At 25.4% G+C, this 13,581-nt stretch overlaps 1 protein-coding gene across 1 annotated transcript; it reads left to right on the top strand.

Annotated features, from left to right (window-relative positions):
* Positions 1-1,342: 1,342 nt before the first annotated feature.
* Positions 1,343-10,956, top strand: LOC141525632 (adipocyte plasma membrane-associated protein Hemomucin-like). Its single transcript, XM_074240185.1, has 5 exons — positions 1,343-1,422; positions 5,233-5,368; positions 5,451-5,653; positions 6,207-6,492; positions 7,769-10,956. Exons 2-5 carry the CDS (start codon positions 5,259-5,261, stop codon positions 8,487-8,489), a joined length of 1,320 nt encoding a protein of 439 aa, XP_074096286.1. The 5' UTR covers positions 1,343-1,422; positions 5,233-5,258; the 3' UTR covers positions 8,490-10,956.
* Positions 10,957-13,581: the final 2,625 nt, after the last annotated feature.

Below are 13,581 nucleotides of genomic sequence, written 5' to 3'. Positions count from 1 at the left end.
GTAATTTTCTTTCTTATAAAAATTTCTTGAAAATATTAAGTAATTCAAAAAATATTTAAAATTTATTTATTTTTACTAAATTAATCAAAAAATCAATTTTGTAAATAAAAAATTCTAAAATATCAATTTCTCAATTAAAAAATATTTTGTGAAAAAATTGAATAGTAAAGAATTAATTAAAGAGTTCTTAGAGTAACTTTGAAATTTTATTTTTCAATTTATACATTTTACCATTTTTATAATTTATACCGTAAATCTGCCATAAAATATTTTAATTAAAAAAAGTTAAAAACCTAAATTTGCCGATTCTTATTAAAAATCCTTCAGTACAAAAAAACTATCACTCATATTTGGCTTTATTTGATACTATTAAATCAGATCCGGTCTGATAAAATCATATCAGAACATTTATCAAATTATATAGGGACAAATCAAGTCTGATCAAGCTATATCAGGTCTGATATGGCCAATTTTCATATCAGGTCATATCAGGACCTATCAAAAATTTTGATATGGCCATTGGCCATATCAGGACATATCAAGTCTGATCAGAATAAATTTTCACGGACAGTTTCTTAAAAAAAGAAAAAAAGACAAAAAAAGCTATTCTAATCTCTATCAAACTCAATTATATTAGACAGTAAAAGTTTCTTTATCACCTGCCCGCGACTCGGCCACCAAAACTCAAACACCACTATCTACATACATTATTTTTATTTCCGCCCATTTTAAAGGACCAAGATCTATCGATACTTTTTTTCTGTTTGACAACTAAAATAGCTAAATTTTTTTTTTTGAATTTCCAGAAAGAATATTCAAAATTTCTGTTAGATTCCATGAGCTACACCTTTAAATTTTCTTCCGTCAGCATGTGATTAAATTGATTTTGTTTATTTTCAAGCGAGTACCTAGATATTTTCTAAGATTTCATTTCTGAGCTATAAAAATTTAAGTACTAAGTAGTATGTTAATTATTCTCTTGTAAATTTTTTAATTTTTCTTACTCTCAAACTTATAATATTTGTTATTTAAAAAAATAATTTATATAACAAGAAATTTTATTATCGTAATTTTTAAATAATGATATTTAAATCAATAAAAAGATAAAAAAATAATCGTTTATTACTTTTCTCGTTGTTGCGATAGTTGCTTTATCTAGAAGTCTCATTGAAATCGCCGGTTGCCAGGGAACCAGAAATAACCGTTAGTTAAGACGAGTATTACATACGCTGTTGTCTGTTACTCGGTATTTCATGTCTTTCATAAGACTCTCCATCGATTTTCATCATTGCAAATATTATTTTAAACAAGTAGTTCCACAATAATTTTTTTAATAAATAATTATAAATCAAGTAATCTAAATTGTTTCATTTAAAACTACTGTGAAGCTAAGACTCTAAAGACTTTTAAATTATTAACCGGGTAAGTTTATCATTGTTATATTTATTACTGTTTAAAGATTATGCGAACTCATTTTTATACGAGTAAACGGTTTTTTGTTAGTAAAAATACAGTTGTAACTTAAAAGTGGTCATGAACGATAAACTGTATCGTTTTTGTTACTTTTAAAATGATAATAAAATATCCAAGTAATTGTCTTCACAGTTTATAGACCAAAGAATGATAAAAAAAAATCTGTCAAAAACTGGGAATCGATCTAATAATTCTACTTATGAGCATATAAAATATTCTTCTAGAATAATTTTAAGATAAACGCACTAATTATTGATCGGGTCCAGTTATTGACACCCTATTTTATTTCATAATTTATTCAATTACATTATATTTGTGAAAAATATTAGTTTTTTTTTCTTTATAAATAAATAAAGTATTGAAAAATTAAAAATTTTAAATATATAAATTCTATTTAACGGCTATCAATTTTTAAATAATGAGTGTTAATAATTGGTCGATAAAATTTAAGCTGGGTCATACTGACAGGTATAAATTTAAACAGCGCCGCAACCTTTTATTATTATTTTATAGATCTATTTTAAAAATATTTATTATCTTGTTAAAGTCACACAGAAAAAAAGGTTCACTTGAGTCAAAAAAATATTTTTCTTCCTAATTATTTTCTTGAGCGAAAAAATAATTTTTTTTTTTTGACATAAGAAATTTCACTTATTCCAACAAAATTAATTTTCTTGCTTTAAAAAATACGTATCTTGATCCAAGAAAATTTATTTAAGTCAAGAAAAGTTTCTTGTTTTGAGAAAATTCAGCCTCTTGCTCCTAAAAATTTAGTTCTTGATAGAGGTAAATTTTCTTGTCTTGAGAAAATTTCTCTCTTGCTCCAAAAAATTAAATATCTCGATAGAAGTAAATTTTCATTAATATTTTTATTGATTAACATGATAAATGGGAAGATCAAATAAAATTGAATCATTTTTTTCCATTCAATATGTATAATTGCACGTTAAAATAATATAAAATGGGTATCAAATATTCAAGAGAAAAATTTTCTCAAGGTGAGAAAATTTTTTTCTTAGCTAAAGTAAGTGGTGCTGCTTTTCTAAAGTATCTAAAAATCTTGATCGAATATAAAAATTTGTTGTATCAAGTATTTATGATAATTTGAATTAAGAAAAAATTACTTCCACCAAGAATAGAATTTCAAGAAAAATTTTTACTTCGGCCAATACAACTTCGGTCTTCCTTCAGGCGCCCGAAAATTTTCTTGAGCCAAGAATTTTGTTCTCCGCAGTCAAGAAATTTTTTTTTCTGTGCAGTTGAGTAAATTAATGACTTTTGGTTATTATGGACTTTAGTGTAAATAATTGGTAGAACGTTATTATTACTAGTTAGATAATTGGTGTATTCGGGTGGTTGAGTCCATCAGTTGAAATAAATTATTAAATTTGAGAAATTACCATAAAATGTTATGAATTTTTACGTTAAAAGACTATTTAATATAATATTATAAAAATTGCACTAGAATTTTAAGTATGTCAGAAAAAAATGCCTGGCAATTTCTCTAAAAGTGTAAATAATAAACGTTTTTACTTAAATATTTAAAATTAAAGTTTTTGATGATAAGAAAATAAAACAACCAATTAACTTTAACAAAATTTAGTGATTAAAAATTGTTATAAATGCGAAAATAAATTTAGTTAATTTCTTTATCGCAATTTGTAGAACATTTTTTCATAATACACTTTTATATTGATATATGTGTATGCAATATAACGCGGTATGTAAGATAAATTACACTGACAGTTCTCAACTGATCCTAATATAATTGTGTAATTGACGGAGACAAAAAAAAACTACTCAATACTACCCTAAAAAAAATAATGAATTAAAAAGTGTTGGAAGTAACGAAATTTGAATTCTTTTCAATACTTCTGAATATTTTCAATATTTTTATATTTCTTCTCTTTTGAAGAATTAATATTGTCGATTGTTTTAAATTCTTCTGTAACCAAGGTGTCATTTATTAATTATTTAATAATTAATTAATTAATTAATTATCATTTATTAATTATGTGATTTTTAATAGCAGAAAAATGTGTTCAAAAAAATTAATTATGAAAGAATTCTATAAACAAATATCTGAATCAATTTGGAAAATAAATAGAATTAATAAAATTCAGAACTTTAGCTGTTTAAAAAATTTATTCATTTGTTTATAAAAATTAAAATTTCATTAATTATAAAGAAATAACTTTTATCTTTAATTCGAGCTGATAATTTTTTCTAATTCTTTCGTGAACCTGAAAATTTAGAAGAATATTTCAGAAACAAAAAGTCAAATTGTTTTATTCGTTTTGATTAAAAATTTGTTTCAAAAATGAAGAAACGGAAAATTTTTCTTGAATTGTACTTTAATCTTGAATAACTTTTAAAAGAGTTAAGGTAAAAGCCCCAATTATTGACACTACAAGAGACAAAATTATGATTTCATTTTTTTTAAGCAATCAAATATCAATATCGTTGAATTTTGTTTGTGGTAATGTCTCAAGTAATGTTTTTACTAATCAATTTCTTTTTTTAAAATGATAATCACTGATATTTACTCATTAATTTTAAATAGTTAAATAGATTATCCGGATACACCAATTATTGACAGCTTAAAAAACTGATTGATCTAATTATTGACATACCTTAGCCCCAATTATTGACACCTATACTGCGCATGCGTCGAATCATCTGCTTATTCTTATTTATCGAAACTTATTATTAAGTAATCAATATTATTAAAGTTTATTAATAATAATTTCCATAAATGATTAATTACTTTTAAAAATATAAAAATTAATTTAAAAATAATTTATTTAATCAGAAGATTTCAAACTCTTACAGTAAATTTTTTAGGTTTAAGTAAAAAAAAGGCGTCATAGCGCTGTCGACTGGCTGTCAATATGAGATTCAACTTAAAAATTATGAACTAGTTATTGACACCCATTATTTAAATATTATAAAGCATACAATTAATTTCGATTATTCAATTTTATAAATTTTTCATATATTGTTAATTAAAAAAAAAAAAAAGATCACATAATTAGATGAAGAAATTAATTTAAACTCGACATTTAAAAAAATGCTTTTCTAACCAAAGTTGTTAAGAAAATAGACGCTCGTAAGCTGGTTTGATGAACTGGTGCTAACTTTATTTTTTTTTAATAATTAATATTTAATATTTTGAATTGGCAGTAATTTTTTTCAATTTTTTAATTAATTAGAATTTAATAAAAATTTATATGATATTTAAAAATAATTTAGGGTGTCAATATTTAGACCTCTGTCAATAATTTGAGCTTTTACCTTATTGTATGGATAATAGAAATTAATTAATAACACAATGCAATTCTTGCATGATAAAATTTTTTAAGAGCTTAAGAAGAGCTTAAAAACGTCATGTGAAATTTTAAGCGCTTAGGTATGGAATTAAAAAGAAGTTGCATTTCTTTGATTTTAAAATACGTATGATATAAAATTTAATGATGGCATTTTTTTTTAACGCTCGTTTAACTAACGTGCTATTGCAATACTTCAATAAATCAAAAATTTCAAATATTGATCTTATAAATCCACCTATAATAACTAAAATAATTTTTTTTTTAAAAAACTAAATTAATTATTCTTCCCCTGAATGAAATTATTAAATCATCGAATTTAATTCGAGTGTGAATTTTCTATAGTGCAAAATTGTCGGTTATCCAAGTATTTTAAGAATTATTTTTCACAGAGAATAATCAGATTTATAAATTTTTTTTTCCTTCATTTCAGATTAAATCATAAACGGTGTTGATAACATGGGATACTTAAAATCTCTTGCTACTTCATTTGTATGGATTTGCACATTTTTAGCAATCATTACTTTTATCCCTGGATTGCCACCCAACGTCGACTTCACTGCCCATAAGTATAAAAATTTTCTAAGATCTTACTTTACAACTTTTTTAGTTGTTCAAAGTATTTTTTAATTTTTGTTATCTATTTTTTAGTCTGACGTTGCCGAAAAAAATTCCAAAGGAACTTCTGAATGAAAATCTAAACAAAGCGGAAAAACTTTATCAAGGAAAAGTACGTGGTCCTGAATCTTTTGATTCTTATGATGGTATTTTATACTTCACAACAGCCGATGGTGCTGTTCATAAAATTATTGGTGATGAATTGAAAGAAGTTGTCAAGTTCAAAGAGACTTGTAGTGAGTATAAAATATTACATTAAATAATTTCTAAAGGTAAATAAGGAACTAGAGTAAAGGAACCAAATATTGATCAGGCTCTGAATATTGACCAAGCAGGATAACAACTTAATTTTAAAAAATTTAGTAATTTCATTTCATATTCAGTACGTAATTAATAACACTGAAGTTAGCCGGCAGCTGTTAATTTTAAAAATTTTTTTAATAAATTAATTACAATAAAAAAATGCTTCTGAAAATTTTCACTGGTGATCTTTATTAATTTTCACCTGTGAAATTTTTTGATTTAATTTTTTTGGCATTAGTAATGCGAAATTTAAAAGTTATGTATTTATGTTAATTTTGTCTAAACTGATTAATAATTGGAGCCTTTACTCTATACTACTTAACATTTAAAGAACAAAAAAATTATGAATGTTCTTGAAAAGTCATACCTTGATACTCGTAGAAAAAAATCGAAATTTTTTCTTTGAGAATATCATTGATTTTCATAGCGGGAAGTTAAAAACAATTCACTTTCTTTTAAAAAATTGTAACAAAATTTATATTGTAGAAAACAAGTTGGAAAAAGATTTGTGTAGCCACCCACTAGGTTTAAAATTCGATAAAAAAGGAACTCTGTACGTCGTCGACACAAATCATGGTATTTATAAAGTTGACGTGAAGAAAGGAAGTTATGAAAAAGTTATCGACGCATCCCAGCCTATCGAAGGCAATCTACCAAAGACTCCTAACAGCGTTGACGTTGCTAAAAATGGTGATCTTTATTGGACTGATATGAGTTCTGATTATAAACTCAATGACGGAATATTTTCAATATTAAGTGATCCTAGTGGACGGTAAGTCTTTTTACTTTACTGAAAAAAAAGGTAGATTCCCGAGTCAAAATCTCCAACGTTATTCCAACGTCTCAAACGTGATTCCAACGTTTCCAACGTTACAAGCGTTAATTCAATGTTTTGAACTTTGCAGATAAATAAACCCGAGTCAGAATAATGAACCTACATGAGCCGACAGAACAATTTTCAATTGTTTTTGATTGATATTATTCAATTCATAATTTAAATTTTTAAGTTCTTCTATTAATAGTTTTTTAGTTACTTTTTAAATTTATTTTTATTGTACTATTCGATATTAGTATGAGTGTATTTTGTGAGGTTGCATTGATCAATCAAAACAATTAAAGATAAAAATATCGATCATAACAATCAAAAATTGTCCTGTAGGCTCATATAGGTTCATTATTCTGACTCGGGAATATAAAATAAATAAATATAAAAATATATCTAGACATAGAAGACAAAAAATTTATATAATGTATAGTGATGTATGTGATCATTCCACGTCAAATCGACCACCTTTGAACCCGATCCCTTCCAAATTTTTTCAAAGTGGGATTTCTTCATTTAATATTTTTAACTTTCCATTAAGAAAATTGAAAATTTTCAAAAATCGGGAAGTTATTGGTTCCACCCTGTTTTTTGAAAATTGAGTTATCATATCTTTACGTTTTGAGGTCCTAGGAACCTACTCTGACTGCTAACCTTATTAAAGTTAAAGTTTGCTAACTTTATTGAAGTTAAAGTTTCTTGAGTCAAGAAAATTTTCTTTAGCCAAGAAAATTTTTTCTTGCTCCAAAATAATTTTCGTTTTCCTTAAAATTTTCTTGGCGCAAGAAATTTGTTTTTTGTGTGCACTTGTTTGACGTAATATTATTTTCTTTTTATACAAAAAAAAAAAAAAAAAAAAAACGAACTTGAAATCACATTTAATAATTAATTATTGGAACCTAAGTCATGAATTGATTTATAATTCAATCTCTTTGTTAAAAAAATTACATTCATACAACCGACAATTTTAAATAAAATACAACAACACTTTGAAAAAGTCAAATTAGCTTCCTAGGACCTCAATGCGTAAAGATCTGATGATAACTCAATTTTTAAAAAACAAGGTGGAACCAATAACTTCCCGATTTTTGAAAATTTTTAATTTTCTTAGCGGGAAGTTAAAGATATTAAATAAAGGAATCCCATTTTGAAAAAATTTGGAATAACGTTGGAGATTTCGATTTTGGTTTTTATTAGAAACAGACTCAATGTATTTGCATTTCAGGTTAATACATTTCGATGCAAAAACAAAGAAAAACAAAGTTCTATTAGATAATCTGGGATGCGCTAATGGTGTAAAACTCAGCGACGATGAAAGTTTTGTACTTGTTAATGAACTGGTAATGTCGCGAGTAATCAAGTATCATTTAAAGGGACCAAAAACTGGACAAAGTGAAATCATAATTGAGGGCTTACCAGGATTTCCCGATAACATTCATTCAGATAACCACGGAAATTTCCTAATAAGTTTAGTTCTCATCGCGGATGAAGAAAACCCCCATCTTATTCAATCTCTATTACCTCACCCGAATATACGCAAAATGTGTGTCCGGTTTTTATCTTTATTGGAACTTCCATTCAAATTATTCGATAAAATTTATCCGAATGATTATTGCAAGCGAATTCATTATTGGGTCGGATCATTCCAAAACTCTCCAATGATAGTTCCGATGGACGCAATTGTCCTGAGAATCGACGCTAATGGAAAAATTCTCAATGCGATGGCGACTAGCAACAGTCAGATTTCCAGTATAAGTTCTGCTTTTTTCTTGAATGATTATATGTGGCTTGGAAGTCCGTTTAATGATTATCTAGCCAGAGTTCATATCGATGAAATATTACCCGATCTAAAAAATAAGGTTGATAAAAAACCTTCCCAAAAGTCTAACACGCAACAAGTAAAACCAAATTCAAAAAAAGAATCAAAAGTTAAGGTAGAATTATAGAATTCTAAAAAAGTGGAATTGTGAAAATGGAATCTGGAAAAGATAATGCTATTACTTTAGTTTACACTAAATGACCTTATTTAATAAATTTAAACGGCTGCCTCATTTCGAAACACTACACAGAAGAAAAAAAAAATTTCTTGATCCAAGAAAACTGTAAGGAAGATCGAAGTTATTTTGGAGCAAGAAGAAATTTTCTTAGCTTAAAAAAATTTAACTTCATTCAAGAAATTTTCAATCTTCCTTAAGATTTTCTTGATTTAAGAAAATTTACGCTTGACTCAAGACTTTCTTTCTTTCTGTGTATAATTGACATTGTTAGATATTTTGAAATTTGCCTGATATAAAAAAATGTACACTTTTTAAAATGATAAGGAATCCAATTTACTCACATAAAGTGTATTAACAAGAATATCAGTAATAAAAAACATCAGATTGTTAACTTAAGGTACGAAAAAATCTAACAATACCAAAAAAAAAAAACAGGTGTAAAAATTTTACAGTTAAATTTTGTGTTTTGAAATGGAACAGCCGTCGAGTTTACGTTAGATTTTTTATTTGTTATTTTTAATATAAAATATAGATGTGAATGGTAGCTATGGATAATAATAGTTGAATTAAGTACTAATGTATGTATTTATGCACAGTACATGTCAGGAAAAAGTTTTTAGATCTAAGGTAAGAGTATCTGCTTACTCTACACTGAAAAAAAAATTAACTTGAATCAAGAGAAAAATTCTTGAACGAAGAAAATAATTTTGAAGAGTTTCATTTTCTTGAATCAAGACAAAAAATTCTTGAACTAAATAAAATTTACTTAAACCAAGAAAAATTTCTTAGTTTAAGAATTTTTTTACTCAAATTAAGAAGATGAAATTCTTCAAAATTATTTACTTGATTCAAGTAAATTTTTTTTTTCTGTGCATGTATTTATATATCTGCATTTATGAATATAAATATATAAATACATGGAATGAGCAGGTACTGGAGCTTTTACCTTACTTAGATTTTATTAAAAATGAGTAAAAATGTTTTTCATAAAAATGTACCCTCTGATTAAAAAAAAGAATTAAAAAGAATTTCTCCGTGTTAAACGCCCATAAGAGAAAGAATTGGAAGGATTAGAAATCATTAAAAATCAAGTTATTTCTAATTCTTTTGAATCCTTTTGTTTTATCAGGCGGCCGCCTGTTCACAATATCTGAGAACAATATATTTAATTGTGTTGAAAGGCTATCTAAGATGTTATTTGGTATTTGGATTGCTTGCATCAGGCACACGAGTGCCTCCCTTGTAAAAATTTTTCAGACTTTTCTCTGAAAAACTTTAAAAAAGACATCTTAAGTTCTAAAAGATTTTTAAAGACTTCTTCAGAGTTTTTGAGAGAAAAGTCCGAAAAATTTTTACCAAGGCTGAAATCTCTTACGCTCAATTTTTGCATAAATAAATGTAATTAATTAACGTAATTAATACAATATTTCACACAATATCGTGGTAAAAAAAAATGAATGGTCATATTATAATATGAAAATTAATTGATCCAAATATTTATTGATAAAAGATACTTTTTTGTTCCGTATTATGTTAGTTCTATATTATGATGTGACCATTTGTTGTTTGATAACAATATTGTGCGGAAAAAATTACTAAAGAAATGCATTTGATGAAACAACTCTGTTAGCAGCTTAGAATGAACTATCTTGTAAGGAGATGATTTAGCGATCATGGGCCCTCTTCCGAAGGCTTTCAACACTAAATTAAATTAAAAAATTGTAAATGGATCAACAGATTCGGTAGAATCTGGCGCCAAGTTCCGTTCTCAAGCCAGACTACCGAGTGTGTATATACCGTAAGCAGAACGGTTTTTTGAGGTTACAAGTTTTTTTTCAAATTTAATTTGATTTTTTTTTTTATATGATATTTTATAATAGTAGTTCATGCTTTTTATTACGCGTATTACTTGATTATTATCAATTATCTTTATAATTTCTATTTAAAATTATTAAAAATAATCAGCACAAACTATAGCGACCCAGATTTTTAGATTTTAACTTTTTTCTTATGTAAAAAGCGGACGGCCAGAGACTAAATAATATAACGATGCATGCTAATCTTATGATAGATAGGAAACTACAGTGAAAAAAAGATATTTGACAGCTTGCAATTACACACGCCAGGCAGCGCAAGAATAACTTTTACATGAACTATAGCTTAAAGGGGATAGTTTGTCACCGGAAATGTATTAAATTAAAATTGTCAATTTTTATTATAATTACAAAAAAAAACTGAAATCCGAACAAAAACAGTTTCACTGTAAAAAAATCGCGCCAAGTCCACGTTCATAAGACTATTAAGAAAAAAAAATTTTATTTTCTTACAAAAAGATATAAAATAAAAAATTAAAAAATCCAAGTAACCGATATGGTTGTATATGATTTTCGAAAATTAAAAAAAATTTTTTTGTAAATTTAAAAATTAAAAGAAACAATTTTGGAACGTACTTGGTGTGCGTTATTGTGTACTTGAATTTTTTTTAAGTGTCCTAGCAGATACATTTTAGGAATTTCATAAAAAGTGAAATATTTCGTAACTACGCACACTAAATACGTTCCAAAATTGTTTCTTTTAATTTTTAAATTTACAAAAAAATTTTTTTTAATTTTCGAAAATCATATACAACCATATCGGTTACTTGGATTTTTTAATTTTTTATTTTATATCTTTTTGTAAGAAAATAAAATTTTTTTTTCTTAATAGTCTTATGAACGTGGACTTGGCGCGATTTTTTTACAGTGAAACTGTTTTTGTTCGGATATATATGACTATAGTCATATACCACCGTAAAAAATCTTGTACTTGTGGAGAATACGGTCTGTGGTAAAAATTTTTTGTGTTAAAACAACAAAGCTTGTGTTGAAATAAGATGAAGTGTGTTACTTTGTATCAAGTGTGTGTCGATCATATTTGATACAAAAATTGTACTGGTTTTACAGAAAATTTTATGACACTAAAGTTAGCAGTCACTTGATTATTTTGTAGTTTTTTTTTAGTAAATAAATTTGTTCAAAAAATTATTTTTGAAAAATTGCATTTTTAATTTTTAAAAATTTTTAAATGTCAATTTTTTTTGTCATAATTTATTTGTTAAAAAATTCTTAAAATTATCAAATATCTGCTAAATTAATTTTTATAAAATTTTGTACTGTGCATATAAGAAAAATTTTTCATCCGTAAAAATACAATCAAAAAAAAAAAATTAACTTGAATCAAGGAAAAATTCTTAAACTAAGAAAACAATTTTGAAGAGTTTCATTGTCTTGAATCAAGACGAAAAATTGTTGAAAAAGTAAAATTTACTTAAATCAAAAAAAATTTCTTAGTTTAAGATTTTTTCTACTCAAATCAAATTGATTTTTTTTTCTATGCATAGATTTAAAAATTTTTCCCTGTGAAATCATGACGCGTGAATAGATTTGATATTATATTATTATGGTTTGATAGAATCCAATATTTATAAAAATGTTGTTAATTAAAATCACAGTTGATGTATATTTAGTTATAAAATCTTAAGCAATAAATATTCTATAAGTAAGAAATAAAGTAGTTAATTAATGAAAGATCTTGATGATGGATTTTGAAAAATTTGAATAACATATGTTACTGCACGATAAGACAATTTGCTCTTTTTCTTACTATTTTTTTTTTATCTTCTTAACACAATCAAAGAAAATTAGTGAATGTTTTATATTTTTAAAAGATAGAAGTGGGAAGAAAATGAGAATTTTATTCATTTTACACCTCAGGTACCAAGATAAAATTTTTTTGGATTATTACAATTTGTCAACCGGAATTGATGGGGACATCGATCAGGAATTCTTCGGTCTTAATCAACACATGTACATGCAATTTTAACTATTGTCTTGCACTATCAGATAATAAATACTGAAAATTATCTATAATGACAATAAACACATAATATTAAGGTGTTATTATTTTTTTAATTTGTTACTCAATCATTATTTTACCTTTTTACATCATGACAATTAAAGCTTAAACTTAATTGCTAATTGATATGTATCGATCGTTCGCTAGGTGTTTATGTATTTTTTAGATACTTTTAATCACACGTGAGATGAAATCAAAATTTTTTTCAACATTTGGTAAATAAATGATGGATTTAAAAAGATTTCAGCAAATTTTATGAAGAAAAATGAATCAAATTTAATTCAACCATAATTTGAAAATTTTTGCATGAAAAAAAATTGTTTACAGCATATTTTTCTTCAATTATCAATAGAATTAAAAAAAATTTTATTGCTTATAATTTTCCGATCACTGGACACAATTTAAACTCGGAATTTTGAAAAAATATTGCTATTAAACTACAAAAAAAAATTAATTCAATATCACAGTGATCTCAAATTTGAAAAAATATATTTTTCTTCGAATTTTGAAGAAATCTATTAAAATTAACATGAAAATATTCGTAGATGTGATGAATTTTTTTCCGTAAAACAATTTTTAATTAAAGAGTTGAAAAAACTTTTTCTTCCATAAAATTTTGCTTGAAAAATCTGAAAATTTAAGAAAAATTCTAAATTAATGCCCGTGTTCTGCTAACATTTGCTTAATTATCGCAAAAACATATTTTACTGATTTAAACACACCGTAATTACGAAAAAATATTTAAAAAGACCTTAGCAACTGTTACTATAAAAACGGTTATCATGACAATATTTATTATAGCCGTAGTTAGCATAGTAACGGTGACCATTGCGAAATTTAATCTTTTCAAACACTTTTTAGTAGTAAAGATGGCAATAATTAATGCGCTTAATGAAATTATGTGATTTATAAAACAAAATTTTTAACTTTATTTTCTTTTTTTGTTTAAAACTCTTTAGTCGTCAGTTATTAAACATTTTAAAAAACTATACCTAATTAAAAAATGTGACCAACAATCTCAATTTCTTATAAGAAGTAACATTTAACTGTAAATTTTTACTTCAATTTCAGTTGAATTTTGAGTATTGTATACTTTAAACAACATAATTAAACACATGTGATTGATACGCGTGAAAAACGACAAAAA

This window comes from Cotesia typhae, unplaced genomic scaffold (assembly GCF_013202065.1).
Source record: "Cotesia typhae breed Kobodo isofemale line unplaced genomic scaffold, CoteBio_Ctyphae contig_26, whole genome shotgun sequence".
In the NCBI taxonomy this organism is placed as follows: domain Eukaryota; kingdom Metazoa; phylum Arthropoda; class Insecta; order Hymenoptera; family Braconidae; genus Cotesia; species Cotesia typhae.
This window is presented reverse-complemented; position numbering and strand designations above follow the sequence as displayed.